This window comes from Panthera uncia, chromosome A2 (genome assembly GCF_023721935.1).
Source record: "Panthera uncia isolate 11264 chromosome A2, Puncia_PCG_1.0, whole genome shotgun sequence".
Classification (NCBI taxonomy): Eukaryota; Metazoa; Chordata; class Mammalia; order Carnivora; family Felidae; genus Panthera; species Panthera uncia.
This window is the reverse complement of record NC_064816.1, coordinates 71,139,105-71,156,298: the sequence shown is the minus strand read 5'-3', so window position 1 is coordinate 71,156,298 and position 17,194 is coordinate 71,139,105. Positions and strand designations below refer to the sequence as shown.

The window sequence follows — 17,194 nt, the reverse complement described above, 5'->3', positions numbered from 1 at the left end:
AAGAAATAAGCTTTGTTGAGCTAAACAGCTGGGAGTTTAGAGCTACTTGTTACCACGGTATAACCTGATCTAGCCTTACTGATAACATTTGTGTTGCCTCTTGTGTCCAGACTGCCTTAACAAAGTAAAAATAATGTTACTTTATGTCCCATAAGCAAGATCAACCAGCCTGGCAGAAATCCACAAAATATTTGCAAAAACACTTGTACCTGTACGGGAGATATGACCATATTACATTCAGACCTCATTAATTTTCCAGCATCTATTGCTTTTTGTGAATTTTCCAAAGATTTTTCTTGATGGCTCTTTCCTCCAATAGGCTTATCATTAACGTAATTATTTCACTAAAACTACTAGTTTTCTTCTTTTTAACTTAGTACATATAAAAGCTTAGAATGAACTATGTGACTCGAATGGCCAATTTGCACACCAATACAACCTAACCAAATTAGCCATGAGGTATATTAATTATTCTACCAAAGAATTCTGCAGTAGAAATGGGAAAAGAAAATAAAAATGAGAATTATAATAATATTTATGATGCAATGTGAGTAATTCTTTGCCATCCAATTAAAGTCATTTTGTGGGGCACCTGGGTCAGTCGCTCAGTCGGTTGAACGTCCAACTCTTGATCTCAGCTCAGTTCTTGATGTCAGGGTCATGAATTCAAACCCCACGTTAAGCTCCATGCCAGGCCTGAAGCCTATTTCATAAATAAATAAATAAATAAATAAATAAACAAACAAACAAACAAACAAACTTATTTTGTGCCAGATTTATTTTCAGTGAATCTGGAATGGAATTGCAAATCTAGCAAGGGTTTATTTTTAATTCCTATGTTTCAAAATATAAAAATAGATGCAGCTTAAGGAAAGTATTATCAGTTATTGTGCAGGCCAAGCAAACCTAGAATACACATAGTCCTCGACTCATGTCTGAGTTTAGATTTCTTCATCTGCAAAGTGAGAGGAAGTATATGCTAATATGCCATCTCCCCTTCTCAAGAAATATGCAAGAACCAATGGGGTAAGAGCTATGAAGCTTTGAGGCAACCCTGAAGTTGTTGTATAGGAACAAAATTGAATTACCTGCTTAAGGAGTTTGAAGTTCAGCCTAGATAAGGAAGGCTTGTAGTGACATGGGGGAGTTAAAATGAGGAGAACACAGTCAGATGCTTAAAAAGAAATCTCTTGCTATACATCCTAGGATCCACAGCCTTCTAAAGGAATCAGCCACCGTATCTTTGTCACTTAACTTTTTTTAATCTGAACTGACAGATCACTGGAGAATAACTGTAGGGAATAATCCCCACAGTGGCAGAGGGGATGGATTAAATCAACCATGAAAATAAGCACTGGCCCATGTGTCTATAGCCTAAAAGAAATCTGAGTGAACATAGTGCTGTGTTTAAACCAGGCACAGTATCCACTGAATTGCCTGTAATATTTTCCCCTGCAAATGTTCATTTGAAGGGAAAGGCAAATGCTGATGCTTTGAAGGCCAGTGTTACATCTTGCTTTGTCTGATAAGTTTAAAGAAATATGTTATTATCTTATTAGCATAGAAATATAAAATGAGCATACATGAGCATACTTCTCTTTCCCCCATACCCGTACGTTTATGTTTAGTGAATATGGCTTCACTTTTTTCTTATTTTTTTAAAGTTTATTTATTTTGAGAGAGAGATGGTACACGAGCGGGGAGTGTGGAGGGGCAGAGAGAGAAGGAGAGAAAGGTATCCCAAGCAGGTTCTGCACTGTCAGGGCAGGAGCCCAACTTAGGGCTCGAACCCACGAACTGTGAGATCGTGACCTGAGCTCAAATCAAGAGCCAGACGCCTAACTGACTGAGCCACCCAGGTGCCCCAATATGGCTTTGCTTCTACCCTATCAATGTAAAATTTTCCTTGGGAAAAGCCATGCTCAGTATATGTTAGCTATAATTTTAAACCTTTTAACCTCCCGTGAAAAGGTGGATTGGCCTTTTGAGAAGGGAGGTCACCAAGGATGCAAATAACTGTGTCTCACGTTTGTGGAGGAAAAATAATGGGATGGAATGTTACACGAACGCTTCTTTGAGCTGCTTCTTACTCCACCGCAATGAATTTTCTGTCATTAAACTCATATGGTATTAAGAAGGGAAGGTGTCATAGTCAATAATGTGCTGTGAACCTCAAACCTTTCACAGCACAACAAACACAGCCCTGACTATTCCTGTGTTGGAGAAAGAGCAGAGCCTAGAGACCTGACATCCAGGGAGTTGCATTGTTTTCCACCGGACTCCTCACTAAGCCTCTGCCAAACTCCAGAAGAGAAGGAAACCAGTTATTATGGGAGGGTTAGGATTTGCTGATGAATAAATTTGGCCTCATCTGTTGAACAAATAGATTTCAAATCAAGAACGAATGTGGCCATAGATAGTCTATGAATCCCTGCAGGTTATGGAAAAATCAATCAAGCAAAATCAAGGAACATGTAGAATCTATCCACGGGAATTGAGTCCAAATGCACATTCATATCTTAGGAGTTCTCATTTGATATGCTGTTAATGCCTGAAGAAGACTTAAAAATCTGATGGGAAAAAGCAGGAGGGGGTTATTTAAATCTTTTTCTGAAGGAAGATCTTATTTTTTAAAAGCCTTAGTGTTGATAGAACTGTATTTTTGTCTTTTACTCATGTTGTATACTTATTTGAAGAGCAGGGTATCCACTCCAGGATCCTCAACAGCTGGCAATCCCTCACAGTGATGCTTTTCTAGGACTTGGGAGAGTCCAGCTAGGCTCCAGGTTATCCTAATTAGTCACAGAAAATTCCAGTTCTGGTTTCCCTCTGTACCTTTCAGGAAACTTTTTTGTATTTCTCTTTCCGTTCCCCTTTGTATTTCTTTTTAAGCTTATTTATTTCTTTTGAGAGCGACAGAGACAGCATAAGTGGGGGAGGGGCAGAGAGGGAGAGAGAGAGAATCCCAAGCAGGCTCCACACTGTCAGCTCAGAGCCCCATGCGGGGCTCCAACTCACAAAACTGTGACATCATGACCTGAGCTGAAACTAAGAGTTGGACACTTAACCGAGTGAGCCACACAGGTGCCCCACTCCTTTGTATTTCTTTTTAGACTACTTGGAAGGCTTCGCCTTTAAGAAATCTGTGTCTGTTGGGGTGCCTAGGTGGCTCAGTTTGTTAAGCATCTGACTTCTTCGGTTCAGGTCATGGTCTCTCATGGTTTGTGGGTTTGAGCCCCACATCAGGCTCTGCACTGTCAGATTCTTGGGATTCTCTCTCCTTCTCTCTCTGCACCTCCCCTGCTCGTGCTCTTTCTCTCTCAAAAATAAATACACATTGAAAATATATTTATAAAACCTGCGTATGTTAAGAAATTCATATGCATTGACCCCCCTTAACACCTATTTCCATTTTTAATCAAAAATGCTTATTACACTCATTTAAAGCTTCTCTTCGGCAAGAATTAATGAGGTTTCACCACACTTGATAAATTTGATTATAGATGAGTACATGTACTTATTAGAGTGTCAATTAACAGATATATGGATAAAGAAAATGTGATATATATATATATATATACACACACACACACACACACACACACACACAAATACATACACCATGCAGCATTATTCAGCCATGAGAAATAAGGAAATCTTGCTATTTACAACAACATGGATAGATCTTAAGGGCATTATATTAAGTAAAAAAAGCCAGACAGAAAGACAAATACTGTATGATTTCTCTATTTTATGTGATGGAATCTTTAAAAAACCTGAGCTCATAGACACAGAGACCAGTTAAGTGGTTGCCAGAGGAGTGGGGTTTGGAGTGGATGAAATGGGTGAAGAGGGTCAGAAAGTACCGGCTTCCAGTTATAAGATATACAAGCCCTGGGGATGTAATGTACAGCATAGTGACTATAGTTAAAATACTATATCGCATATTTTAAAGTTGCTAAGAAAGAAGATCTTAAAAGTTCTCATCTTGTAAGGAAAAAACAATTGTAACTCTATGGGATGATGGATGTTAACTGACATTTGTTGTGATAATCATTTTGCAATATAGACATATCCAAATCATAATGTTGTACACCTAAAACTAATATTTATATGTCAATTATATCTCAAGAAGAAAATAATTTTATTGAGCTCATTTCTTTTAAAGTTTATACATTTTATTTATTTATTTATTTTGAGAGAAAGAGAGCATGAGCAAGGGAAGGGCAGAGAGAGAGAGAGAGAGAGAGAGAGAGAATCCCAAGCAGGCTCTGTGCTGTTAGTGCAGAGCCCAACACAGGGCTGAAACTCATTGACTATGAGATCACGACCTGAGCCAAAATCAAGAGTTGGATGCTTAACTGACTGAGCTAACCCAGGCACCCCTAAGCTTATTTTATGTTGAAAATAGTTCATTATTTCCTCCAAAAACCCTGATATATAAATATAAAAATCATATATACATAATTATACATGCAAATATGTATGTGCATATACATTGTATATAAATGTATTGGGTATATATGTATATAGTATATATAAACGGTGTGTGTGTATATAAATACATTATGTACATGTACATTGTGTGTATATGTATCACATATATGCACATTATATATTTTATATATATTTGTACACTGTATATGTATCTTGTATATAGGTACATTGTATATCTGTATATGCACTGTATACCTGTAGATTTTTTGTTTACATATAAAATCGTCTCTAAAAACGTCACATTTGACTGCAACAGACAGAGACACCTTTAGGATACTCCTGAATGGCTCCCTCACAGTATTAGTTCCACATATACACATAAGTTTGAGGGGAAAAAAACCCAAAATGATGGGGTTCCAAGGCCAAATGAGTTTGGTGAGTGCTGGATGAAAAATGCTGATCAGCTTTCTTAAATGCTGAAATTCTACGCCATCAATATTCTAATGCTCACTGTGGGCTTGCAAAAATAGAATACAACCTAGAGTGTCTCCCAAATTATTTGATCCTGGAACACTCTCTTTTTCATGGGGCTAGCATCTTGTGGAATGAACTTTGGAACATTTCTGACTAGGAGGAACGAATGTCTGTTGTGGACTTTTCAAAAGAAGGTTCATGCCACAGTTGGTATCATCAGTGGAGCCCATGGAAAATTCTATTCTCCCCAGCCTAGGGAGCTCAAGAAGCCCAATCTAATTAGTGTCCCAGAATGAATCCAAATATCACTCTCCTGACTCACACCCAAAGAGACAGATTTATAAAACCACAATGTCTGTTTTAATTTACAAAGAGAAATATAATTGTCAAGGGGACCTGATACAATTGTTCTTTGGCCAACAATTTCTCCTCTTATAGAAGGACAAAACCATGAAAATCCTAATCTTGGCAGAATAAGTGTGAATACAGAATTAGGCGTGACAATTATTCAAAGATAGTATGGCTGCAAATATCTGCACAATGAAATATTATAGCCGCCACTTGGACCAGAACTGTCATGGCCTCAGAACACCATTCCAACCCCAGAATTGGTTTCTGAAGTGCATTTCTTTCTGTGCTTCCAGTAACAACTAACCTCTCTCTGATGAATAGTTACATTCTATCACTATGTGAAAACTTTCATCACTTCAAGGCCTTCAGTGGAACTAAATTCTAAGCACTATGAGAGCAACAACCATTGCTGTTTTGTTCAATCCTGTATCACCAGCATTCTGTTCAGTAATTAATTGGCCAAAGTTTTGGAGCCTAGGGACCTCCTGTCTCTTTAATTTGGCTTGATGTAGATATAGATGATAGATAGATAGATAGATAGATAGACAGATGATATACATTATATAACTAGGTATAGGATTATATATAGATATAGGTGATAATATATGGTGATATTATATAGGCTGATATATATATATATATATATATATATATATGATATTATATATGCTGATATAGGTGGATATTATATATATGTATATATTTTTTGGTATATTTATAGATATAAGTAGATATATACTTGTCTGTATAGAGAGATAGTCAAGGGGACCTGGTATGATTGTGTTTTGACCAAACCATTTAGACAAGATCCATGGAAATTCATATCTTGTCATTCTGAGGGCATTTCTGATTACCTTACTGGGCCTGCTACATAGTGTAATCACCTCTGAGAGTAATTGTTAAATACTGTGCTGTCGTTCTTAGGAAGTTCTCTGATTCCTGGGCATTGAAGTCCCTTCCCCCTTACAGAGAATAAGAAGCTCCCGGACCCCTGGAGCTGATAACTGACTGGTGTAGGAAGAGGAGAAGAGCTTCAAGACAGAACAGACTCTGAGGTGCAGTCCATGCTTCAGAGCCCCTGGGGAGAGGATGAGATAGAGATAGGGGTGCGGGGTTCACCTGAAATCTCAGCCCTGCTTTCCTTCTTGCTCTTCCCTATCCTGTTTTCCTCACTCCCTTCCTGATTTCTCCTGGAAGCCCTTCCTTAACAGATCACTGGCACTTGAATCCTTGGCTCAGGTGCTACATCTGGGAAAAATCCAACCCAAGAGACTGACTACGAGGTTGTTGGGAGGGCTGATGAGAAATGACGAGGAAAGGAAAGGGTCTAGAACGGTGCCTGGCACCTCAGCATTAGCTGTTGTCCTACAAGATGCAGCCACAATGTTCAAGCTGATTTTCTAAAGACGTTTGTCAGTGCAGCGCATGCATGTGGTTAAAAATCATTTCAGGGGCGCCTGGGTGGCTCAGTCAGTTAAGCGGCCGACTTCGGCTCAGGTCATGATCTCGCGGTCCGTGAGTTCGAGCCCCGCGTCGGGCTCTGTGCTGACCACTCAGAGCCTGGAGCCTGTTTCAGATTCTGTGTCTCCCTCTCTCTCTAACCCTCCCCCATGCGTGTTCTGTGTCTCTCTTTCTCAAAAATAAATAAACGTTTAAAAAAAAATTTTTTTTAAATCATTTCAGTACAGAGGGGTGCTGAAGAAGGTGTGGTTCTCAGCCATACCCCTCCCCACCCTCAGGGTTACTCCCCCAAGGCAATCACATTTAACCATTTCTGGTTTCAGGTCTAATGGGTTTATCTCTGTGTTTCTGAATACTTTCCATTTACTTCTGTCTCTTGATTTATTGGCTGGTGGATGCCTCACCTATTTATTTCCTGCTATGGCATATGGGGGTTTAGCTCCCTTATAACATCTCCTACTTCCTCTTTATCCCTTCTCCTGATGGGAATAGAGTGCTAGTTTTAGTTACCTTTGTAACTTTATTTTTTTAAGTTTATTTATTTATTTTGAGAGAAAGAGAGAGAGAGAGGGAGAGAGAGAAAGAGAGCATGAGCAGGGGAAGGGGAGAGAGAGGGAAAGAGGATCCCAAGCAGGCTCTGTGCTATCAGTGCAGAGCTTGACATAGGGCTTGATCCCACAAGCCACGAGACCATGACCTGAGCCAAAATCAAGAGTTGGATACTTACCTGACTGAGCCGCCCAGGCGCCCTAGCTTTGTAACTTTCAATAGCATCTTTGAATCCCTATTTGTTCAGTCACCTATATGGAGCGATCTCTTGATTCCCCACTAATGCTCTGGTTCTCACTTGCCCTCCTCACTCCCACTTCCACGTTGTCAAGGATTTTAGTAGCATTTATGTTCTCATTAAATCTGTCATGCCTTGTTTACAGGCTGTTTCAAAAATTGAAAGTCAGTAAACCCTCTTAACCTTAATATGGCTACCTTATTATTTCCTGAAGAGCCAAGAAGCATGCTGTGATCACATGTCCTTCTAGACTGGATTTTAGTGCCACTCCAAGAAAATATTCAAGTAGCTTCTCCTTCTACACTTCACCAAGTGCTCAAAATCATGCCCCATCTCATGGCACAACTGGGTCATGGTGTCTGTTTCTTTTATTGTTTCTTAAAAAACCATAGCTTGTTCTTAGATTATTTGTTTTGTTTTGCCTGAAGTATCTTATTACCCATCTTTTTTTATTGTGAGAAGAAATGTGTACCTTCTTTACAAAGCGGCTACTATCTTCTAGCTTCTTATTTTTCTACAACATGGAATCTGTTCCACTTTTCTTCTTGGAGCTCAGTGACTTCTTGTGCTAATTTGGAACAACGGCTTCATTTCTTGACTGTGGCTTTCCCAGATAGCTTTTGGTTTTGCTGGAGTTTCTAGTTTCCTTTCTTTTTTTCCCTATTTTCAAATTCTTCCATGATCTCAAATATCCTCTCACTTCTGTGGAGTCTTCCTCTTTTCTGGAGATAGTTCACCAACGCCTCGGTGCTTTCGAGAACTTCCAGACACTGTTGCAGTGGAGCTCCCTGGTATTGCTCACCTGCGTGTCACACACTGCTCCCTGGATCCCAAATCTTCCTCTTTCTTGGCTCACCGCCTTATTTTGCTGAGGTACCTATTCAATTTCCCAAGAAAAAGCATGTGAGGATAAGATGGCTAAGTTTCAGCAAGTTCCAAAGTGGGTCTTACTCTGCTCTTGCTGTTGACAGAAAGTTTAGCCAGCAACAGAACTCTTGGCTGGGAATCATCTTCTTCCAGAACTTTGAAGGCATTGCTCCAGTGGTTTTAGCCATAGAGTTTTGCTAACAGGAGGTCTGATGCCAGTTTGACTTATGTTGCTTTGCAGATGCCCTCTTATTTGTCTCTGAAATCTTTTAAGTTGTTCAACAATCTTTATCTTTGGTGTTCTGCAATTCCATGGGGGAAGTATTGGGATGTAAGCCTCTTTTCTTTCAACTTGGTTGGCACACGGTAGGAAGCTGGAATGACTTCCTAAGGGCTTGGAAGGGTATTAAGAGCTCAGTGTGTTGGGGTGAGATTGGGAACTGACTAGCTTTTTTAGCAAAGAGGACTTTGCTTTGGGGTGCCCACATCCACATTGGACATCCTAATTCTTCCCCAGACAAGTTTTTCAATTTCTTTAGAGGAGAGCCTTCCCCTGATTTTTCCAGAGAGTTTAGGTTGGCCTAGCTGTGGGCCATTCTGCAGGAGGAGATGGAAGGAGATCAGCTGCTCACAGTAGGGTCTCCACAAATCCCACTGGAAATTCCAGTCGGCCTTGCCACCTCTGAGTCCCAGGCCTTTGCGATGGCCCCTGCTGCTGCTTCTCTTTGCTTTACTCTGGGTACTTCTTTGCTTTTCCTCTTCCTTGTTTAATGGGCCGTCTAAAAGCTAACATTGCAGTCTCACACTTAATACTTGTGAAAACACTCCAACAAGAGTGCTCCCCAAAATGTCAACAAATGCAGTAATGGGTGGCAAATTGCCCTCATATCTAAAAGAATGTGCTAAAGATACTGAAAGATTCCCAGGTGTCTGTTTTCTGTTTTTTGTTTTTTGTTTTTTTGTTTTTTTTTCCAAATAGCGATTTTGTTTTGGTATGCCTTTGCTGGTGGAAGAACGGATTCATTCTTCAGAAAAACACATTCTCAAAATTATGGAGATAGGAGAATGAGGTGCTCCAGTTGAAGGCCAAGAGAAGAACTACCCCCTCCTGTCTGGGATGCTGGGAGCCCCAGGGGCGATGGCCCCTGACCCCCTCCCTGGGTGATGTTTTAGAATGCAGATTTTGTCCTACTCTCTGGAATCCACTTTTCTAACAAGGTCCCCAGGTGATTTTGTCCACAATTGGAGGTAGGCTGCCAGAGTGGGCAAAGACCAGCTTGGTAAGAAAGAAGTTCCTGTAGTTCAGCAATACCCAGTAATTTGTAGGGATTTTTCATTGGGAGAATTTTGTTTCTCTTTGTTTTCTCCTGATACCCCAACAGATGCTGAGATCTCTGCCTTACATGCAAGAGAAACAAATGACAGATTAAAGATATTTCTGGAACTATAACCATGGCCACACGTGAGGTGGTTACACATCATAATCTTTGAAGCAGAATGGATCTTGCTTCCTTTTAACACTATTGCCAAAAATAAAAGCAAATTTCCCCCAAAAGTTCTCACCTTCTGCAGGTTTTTCAGGGTCCTCCGTTCCCGACACACTGTTTTTTCCATCCACTTTGCAAAGCTCCTGTCCACCAGTGCAGGCTGGAAATGCCCTTAACGAGGGAACCAAAGGGTTCCTGGTCTGCACACTTGCTTCAGCTACCTTGGATGTTATTTCTTGGGGCACAGGAGGAAGCAGAAATCCAGGTTTACCAACTCAACTTCCTCTGGTTGGGTTGTTCTAGATTCCATTCTTTTTTCTTCTCCTGGGGATTTTAGTGGGCAACACAAGTGAACAATAATTACTGCATTGGGGTGGGGGGAGGGGGTGCCTGGATGGCTCAGTAGGTGAAGTGTCTGACTCTTGGTTTCCGTTCAGCTCATGATCTCATGGTTCATGAGTTTGAGCCCCACATCAGGCTCCACAATGATACTATGGAGCCTGCTTGGGATTCTCTCTCTCTCTCTCTCTCAAAATAAATAGATGATAGATAGATAGATAGATAGATAGACAGATACAGAGTTAGGAAAGCAAGAGCTACATCAGGAAGCATGAGTTTTCTTTTTGGTGGCCTGCAAGCCCAGTGATTTGTAAGACTGAACCGATTTGGGAGTCGTTCTTCCTGGTTAAGGACACATCCATCCAGAGAAAGAACTCTTCCTGTCACCAAAAATGCTCTAGAGACAAGGGTGTCACAGAGTTCTATGGACAATATAAGCTGTTCCCCTACTCAGATACTTAAAATGTCACCAAGCTGAGCCCAGTATAGCTTCTGCCTGATGTCTAAGTGTAGACGAGATATTCTCTTACCATGATGGCAAACTTGTGACACAAATAAATTGCTGTGTGGCCCGTCCCCACCTCCCTTCTGCTCAGATTTTTCACTTCCCTTCCTGCAACCCCATGTCTCTGTTCCTTATAACGACCCATGTCTTGCCCTCAAATTAGCATCTTTATCCTCAAACACACATGTACATTTCCTATCAGCAGGCTTTCAAAAATTTTTTGCCTGCAGCAGGACAGAGGTACAACTGTACACGCTTTCCCAGGAGCTGAACGATTCATCATGGAGCAGACACTTCCAAATTAGCTTCTGTAGCCAGGTGCCTGGACCAGCTCTTCTCAAGAGCAAAGCCTCAGAGGGCATCCCTCCCTGTGTGAGTGTGCGGTTACCTTTGTTCCAGCCCTCAGGAGGAAACAGATTGGCCCATCCATACAGCTGATTCTCTTATGTTCAGGGCTTGGAAGACGTGCACCTAAGACTGAGCCATCCATAACACTCACTTGCTAGGTAAACTTGGAAAGGTCAAGCTGTGTGAACTTCTGAGCCCAAGTTCAACATGTACAGCATGGCAATGGTATCATCTATCCACGTGGTTGTCTTGAAAAGCTAAGTCATTCATAGTAAATTTAAGTACTTTCCAAACTATGAAGCACTGTCTTATTTTGAACCCAAACTGCATCACTGGTCTCCACCTGCTCACACAGAGTGTCCACCTTCCACTTGGAAGAATACTTTTCTCTGGCATTTCTGGAGGAGTATCTCGCCAGAGCTCAGGAGCAAGCCCGTGGCTCACTTTGATAGCGATCCTGTTCTGCGCTGTCAGACCCGTGCCCGTGCGGTGGGCATGGCGTTTTCCTCTCTTGGCCACCTGGCATCCTGCGGTCCTGCCCGTGTCCCTCCCTCTGCTTCGCCAGGCACAACCCTCACTGGTGGCTGACCTGAGCCCTCAGAGCTGCAAAGCCATGCAGAGTGGAGAAGGCTTGCCTTCCTAGCCTATGGCATCCCGAGACAGTATAGTTTGGCTCCCAGTGTGTGAATATGGAGAAACAGCAATTATTATTATTATTATTATTGTGGTAAAATACACATAGCATAAAATTTGTCATTTGAACCATTTTAAGGTGTACAATTCAGTGGCTTTAAGTACCTTTGTGATGTCCAACCACCACTATCTACTTCTAGAACTTTTTAAACACCCTACCCAGAAAACCCATACCTGCCAGGAGTTACTCCCCAGCCCCCACCCCCAGCCTCTGCAATCACTAATGTGCTTTCTGTGACTATGGATTCGCCTATTCCGCACATTTCATATAAATGGAATTATACAGTATATAGCCTTTGGCATCTGGCTCCTTGCACTTAGCCTCATACATTGCCCTCTTTGTTTTTACTTGGTGCCCTTTCTCTCTGTCTAGGAACAGGCTTGCACCAGGGAATGGGACTAAGGATGAATTTGAATAGCCATTACCATTATGCTTTTCTCAGGATTCCGGGGCACTTTATGTTTTTAAATTTTTTTTAATGTTCATTTATTTTTGAGAGACAGAGAGAGACAGAGCATGAGCAGGGGAGGGGCAGAGGGAGAGGGAGACACAGAACCTGAAGCAGGTTCTAGGCTCCAGGATCTGACCTGTCAGCACAGAGCCCTATGCAGGGCTTGAACCCAGGAACCGTGAGATCATGACCTGAGCCGAAGTCAGACGCTTAACCTGCTTAACAGACTGAGCCACCCAGACGCCCCAGGATTCTGGGGAGAAGCCTTCACCCGGCTCCTTCTCCTTGGCCTATATCCTCTATCCTCTGTCAATGTATTGCTATGAGGCTACTCCAAGTTCCCAGACAGGCCCAGAGATACATAAGCAGACTTAGTTTGTCCCCCTTCCCAGCACGCTGTCAAACCCAAACTGCCAGTGTGCCAGCCATGCCCATATATGCCTGAGCCTGAAAAGTGCAAGGAAATGCTGAAGTTGAGATCCCCCCACAGAGTGATTAGATTAACATGATGTTATACTTTGTGTTAACAAAAGTTAGCACTTCCTCTGATATGCGAGTGCCATTTTGCTTTCTGTGGTCCTACGGTGTTTCAAATACCTTGGAGGTATAAGACACATCTGTTTTTCTCCAGAATCTTTCATGGACTTGCCCTTCATGTGCACATATGCCCGATGCTTTCACTTTTCCATGTCCCTGCCTTGGAAGTAGCCTTATGTAAATCCCAGCCAATGAAATTCCAATACCTCTAGGGGCGTGTGGCTTTGTTATATATGTGCTTTCCTGAGGAAACCTCTAACAAAGATTCAAAAGAAGAAAGTTTTTCTAATTTACAGCTGACGTATGGAAACGGAACAAATGGAGAAATGAAAGATTCCTGGTTACTCCTTTGTCATATTAAATTATTTATTGGGGAGGTTTCGAGCCACTGGTTTCGCCGCAGTGTTCTCTCTAGGAAATTCAGAGTTGGCTGGAATTTTGTTTGGGGTTTCTTTTTTAAAAGTGTAAGTTTAAGAAAAATGTTAAGTGAATGTAATGTCAATTTCTATGCATCTCTTTTTTTCCTTCATAGCGACTGATATTGTAGTTAAATTTTACATTTACTGTTGGTCTACGTAGTGTATAGTAACCAGACAGGGGGGAAACAATCATAAAAGGAGGTAAATACCAGGGAAGAAAGTATCATTTTTAAAAATATATTTATTTACTTTTGAGAGAGAGAGAGACTGAGAGAGAACAAGTGGGGGAGGGGCAGAGAGAGAGAGGGAGACACAGAATCTGAAGCAGGCTCCAGGCTCCGAGCTGTCAGTACAGAGCCCCAGGCAGGGCTCGAACTCACAAACAGTGAGAACAATGACCAGAGCCAAAGTCGGATGCTTAACTAACTGAGCTACCCAGGCGCCCCCAGAAAGTAACAATCTTTAATCTTCCATGCATAGGGTCAGAGTTCACACTCAACAATTATCATTTAATCCACAAACATTCTCTATAGTTAAATGTCTTTGAACCTTCCTATCTTGTGTGTGTATCTCAGTACGCTTTATACAATGAGCTGTTTTAGAGGCTCCGTGCTTTACTGCTTTTTTTTTTTCACTTTCGTTTTACACAGTGTTATGTAGGTGGCTTTGCTGTTTAGACCAGCGTTGCATTCTTGTATAAACCCCTCATGCTTTTCTTTGCATCCAGTACACGCCTGGACATAGTTTATTATCCATCATTTTTTGCCTACCGATGCCAAATTAGCTTATGTAAAAACCTCGAAGAGGTTTTGTGGAGGTTAACTTAATGCCTTTCCAGACAAGCTGCAGGTTATGGGAAGGAAAGAACCAAGCAATGTGAACATAGCAACATAAAGGAACGAAGACACGTTTGGACCCGTGTCTCATTAGTAGGTTAGGGTCTGCTGCACCTCCCCATCTGCCAATATCTGTCTGCCAATATTCCCCAGTCTACCCTGCTTCTAAATGCTGATTTAGATAAATGCTTTTCTAACCAAAATGAAACAGTATGGTATTTAAGTCAACCATGAAAATAGGCGCTGACATGTGTGCCCCCCCACCTGAAAGAAATCAGGACGGGCTTGATTTGAATCGGGCAGGAGGCCAGATGCAATCAGATTCCCCAGATCTGTAACTCTACCAAGAGAGATCAAATCCCACTCCTCCAGGACCTTCCAGATTGCCGAAGATCCTGGGAGGTCAGAATTGAGCTGGGCTCCCAAACTGTCAATAAAATGTGATTTTGTACGATAGGAATGGGCGGGTGGTGAAACCAGACCATTCCTTTAAAGTTCCAGTAAATGGGATGACTGGGTATTTTTTTCTAGAGAGACTTAATTTTTTAGAGCATTTTTGGGTTTGCAGCAAAATTGGGCAGAAGGTTCAGAGAGTTCCCACTGACTGGGTATTTTCCAGCCCTCTTTCGTACACACCATCTCTACCTTTGGAGTCCCAGAGCACTCTGGACTCACATGCAAGGCAGGGCACACAATGGACTGAGTGGTTGAACAGACCTAGAGTAATTCAGCAACCCGGTGAAAACTTGCCATCCCAACTGGTCCAATGTGGAAGCTCTACGTGGTGTCTGAGAGCACAGATTGGTATTTGGTGCCCCTGGGAGCCGTCAAACTACCGTTTCACCAATACGTGTGTGCCTGGCTTTAAACAAACCTGATTTTAAAAAAAGAAATAAAAATAAACAAATCCGATTATATATTTATTTTTTTTTAATTTTTTTTAATGTTTTTATTTTTGCGACAGAGAGAGACAGAACATGAGCAGGGGAGGGCCAGAGAGAGAGGGAGACACAGAATCGGAAGCAGGCTCCAGGCTCTGAGCTGTCAGCACAGAGCCCGATGCGGGGCTCGAACCCACAGACTGTGAGATCATAACCTGAACCAAAGTCGGACGCTTAACCGACGAGCCACCCAGGCACCCCCGATTATATATTTAAAATCTGACTTACACCGGAGGCTAATTGGGAGTGATCTGTCTTTCCATCACTTTCAAAAGATAGGCTCTCCACCCTCTCTGAGCTCTAAAGTCATCCCAAACTTCCCAGAGCCTGTGTACCGGCAGTCCATTCTCCACGTTGTCCTTCAGAAATATCACCTAAGCCAGGCGGTGCCATCTGGGCGCTTCTCACATTCTGTAATATCCTCTCTTCCTTCCTTTCGAGGAATGACCCTCACTCTCTTGAACCGTCCTCGCTCTCCTTCGGCACCCTCTGTGAACACTGTCCTGGCCTCTCTAACCCAAAGAAAACTCCCTGTCCTGATTCTCTGGGTCATTTTGGTCTACCATTAGCAGGACTCTGTAAAATTACCCCCAAACCTGATTGTTTCCTATGAGTTAATCTGATCTGCAATAAATAGATGATGAACTCCGTGAAGGCAGGATTGGCTCCTTGAGTCCTACACATTGGCACAGTACTTGTGCCTAGCTGATGTTCAGTAAGCCTAACGAAATGACTCTGAAATTTACAAAAATAGTCACTGCTTGGTTTTCTTACAAAGTTCTCTAGGTGTCCTCAACATACGAATCAATGTACACAGACTTCCCAAGAACATATTTGTTGTGTGAAGGCAGGTGTGCAATACGGCACTTTATGGAACCACAAGATTTTTTTTTTTTAAAGAGCATTTCTTTAAAAATAGGAACTAGTTTAATGTGACAAAGAGGAGTATTTATTTATTTATTTATTTATTTTAATTCTATTTTTTAAATTTATATCCAAACTAGTTAGCATACAAAGAGGAGTTATTAATGTTGAAAATCTTGACTAATTCTAGGTAGGGGAGAAGCAGGAAGACATTGCAGCCAAGGCCAATGGGTTCAACATCGACCCTTATATTTATTTGTAGGCTTGTTGGAAAGCTTTTAGACTGAGATTCAGGCAAAGAAGGAGGTGAACTTGTCGCAGTAATTTTCTCTAGATCATTCTTTGGCCAACCTGTCTTCCTGCTGCAGAAATCGTTCAGAGCCAGATGGGCATATGAGAACAAATTTACTGCGCTCAGCGTTAAGAAGCTGGGCCCACCAACTCCTACTTTTCAAAGAACAAGGGAATCTTGAAAAGATGATATCATTCTCTCAGTCCCTGGCCTGGTTTTGAGGTGATAATGTGTCCAGTAACCACTGCAGAGTTCACAGTAGCCTGCTCTCTAAGCCTTCCAGTTTGGGGGTGGGGGTAAGGGAGCCCTGTCTGATCAGCAGGCAAAATATTCCCACTCAGGCTTTTATCTCTGCAAAGCTGAGAAGCATGTACCATCTTGAAATTTAAAAAAAACCAAAACTGTACAAACTTGAAACTAACATGTCTGAAGTAGCGGGTGCCAACGACACCACCGACGGCACTGCTGATCAAAAGGAGGTGACAAACAACTTAGTTTCCGTTGGGTTGAGCATTTGCCGAAAGAAGTAAACGGGTTGAAGTTTTACAGTCGAAAGCAACTCTTGAAAGCGTTGTCTTTCCCAAGCCAGTGCGGGAAGGAAGAGCGAGAGAAGGCAGGGAAACGTTAGTCCCATCGCTGGGGCACCCTCGGCTCGCACTGCACGGTACCCTGCAAAGTAACGCCGGACGGGTGACACGCTGGTCCTCCCCAAAGTTTACAATTTCCCTAGGAAGTGACTCTTCCCTCCCGGCGCCCCACAACCCCAGTCGGCACCGGAGCGATGAGGGCGAGAGAGCCAACTCCGAGCTCGCGCGGAGCAAGCGGTCGGGGACACAGCGGGACGCGGCCGAGTGTGTTTCACCTGCACGTTCCCTTTCTCTCCTTGTAGCTACCTCATCCCTGAACTCCCAGCTCCAGCAGCTCCAGCAGCTCCAGCAGCTCCAGCCGCCGCCGCCGCCGCCGCCGCCCGCCGGCCAGCACCCGCCGCCCGGCCCGCAGGCGCCCCCGCAGCCCCCACTACCCCAGGCCCCCGCCCCCCCCCCCCCCGCGGCGCCCCCCCCCCCCCCCCCGCCCCCCCCCCCGGCCCGCCCCCCCCCTCAACAC

At 42.7% G+C, this 17,194-nt stretch overlaps 1 protein-coding gene across 1 annotated transcript in view; it reads left to right on the top strand.

Moving 5' to 3' along the window:
• POU6F2 (POU class 6 homeobox 2) overlaps positions 1 to 17,194 on the top strand; it is a 461,044-nt gene that overhangs the window by 321,151 nt on the left and 122,699 nt on the right. The window contains exon 5 of the mRNA XM_049642770.1: positions 16,980 to 17,190. Within this exon, the coding sequence (XP_049498727.1) occupies positions 16,980 to 17,190 (211 nt within the window). The remainder of the gene's footprint in view (positions 1 to 16,979; positions 17,191 to 17,194) is intronic.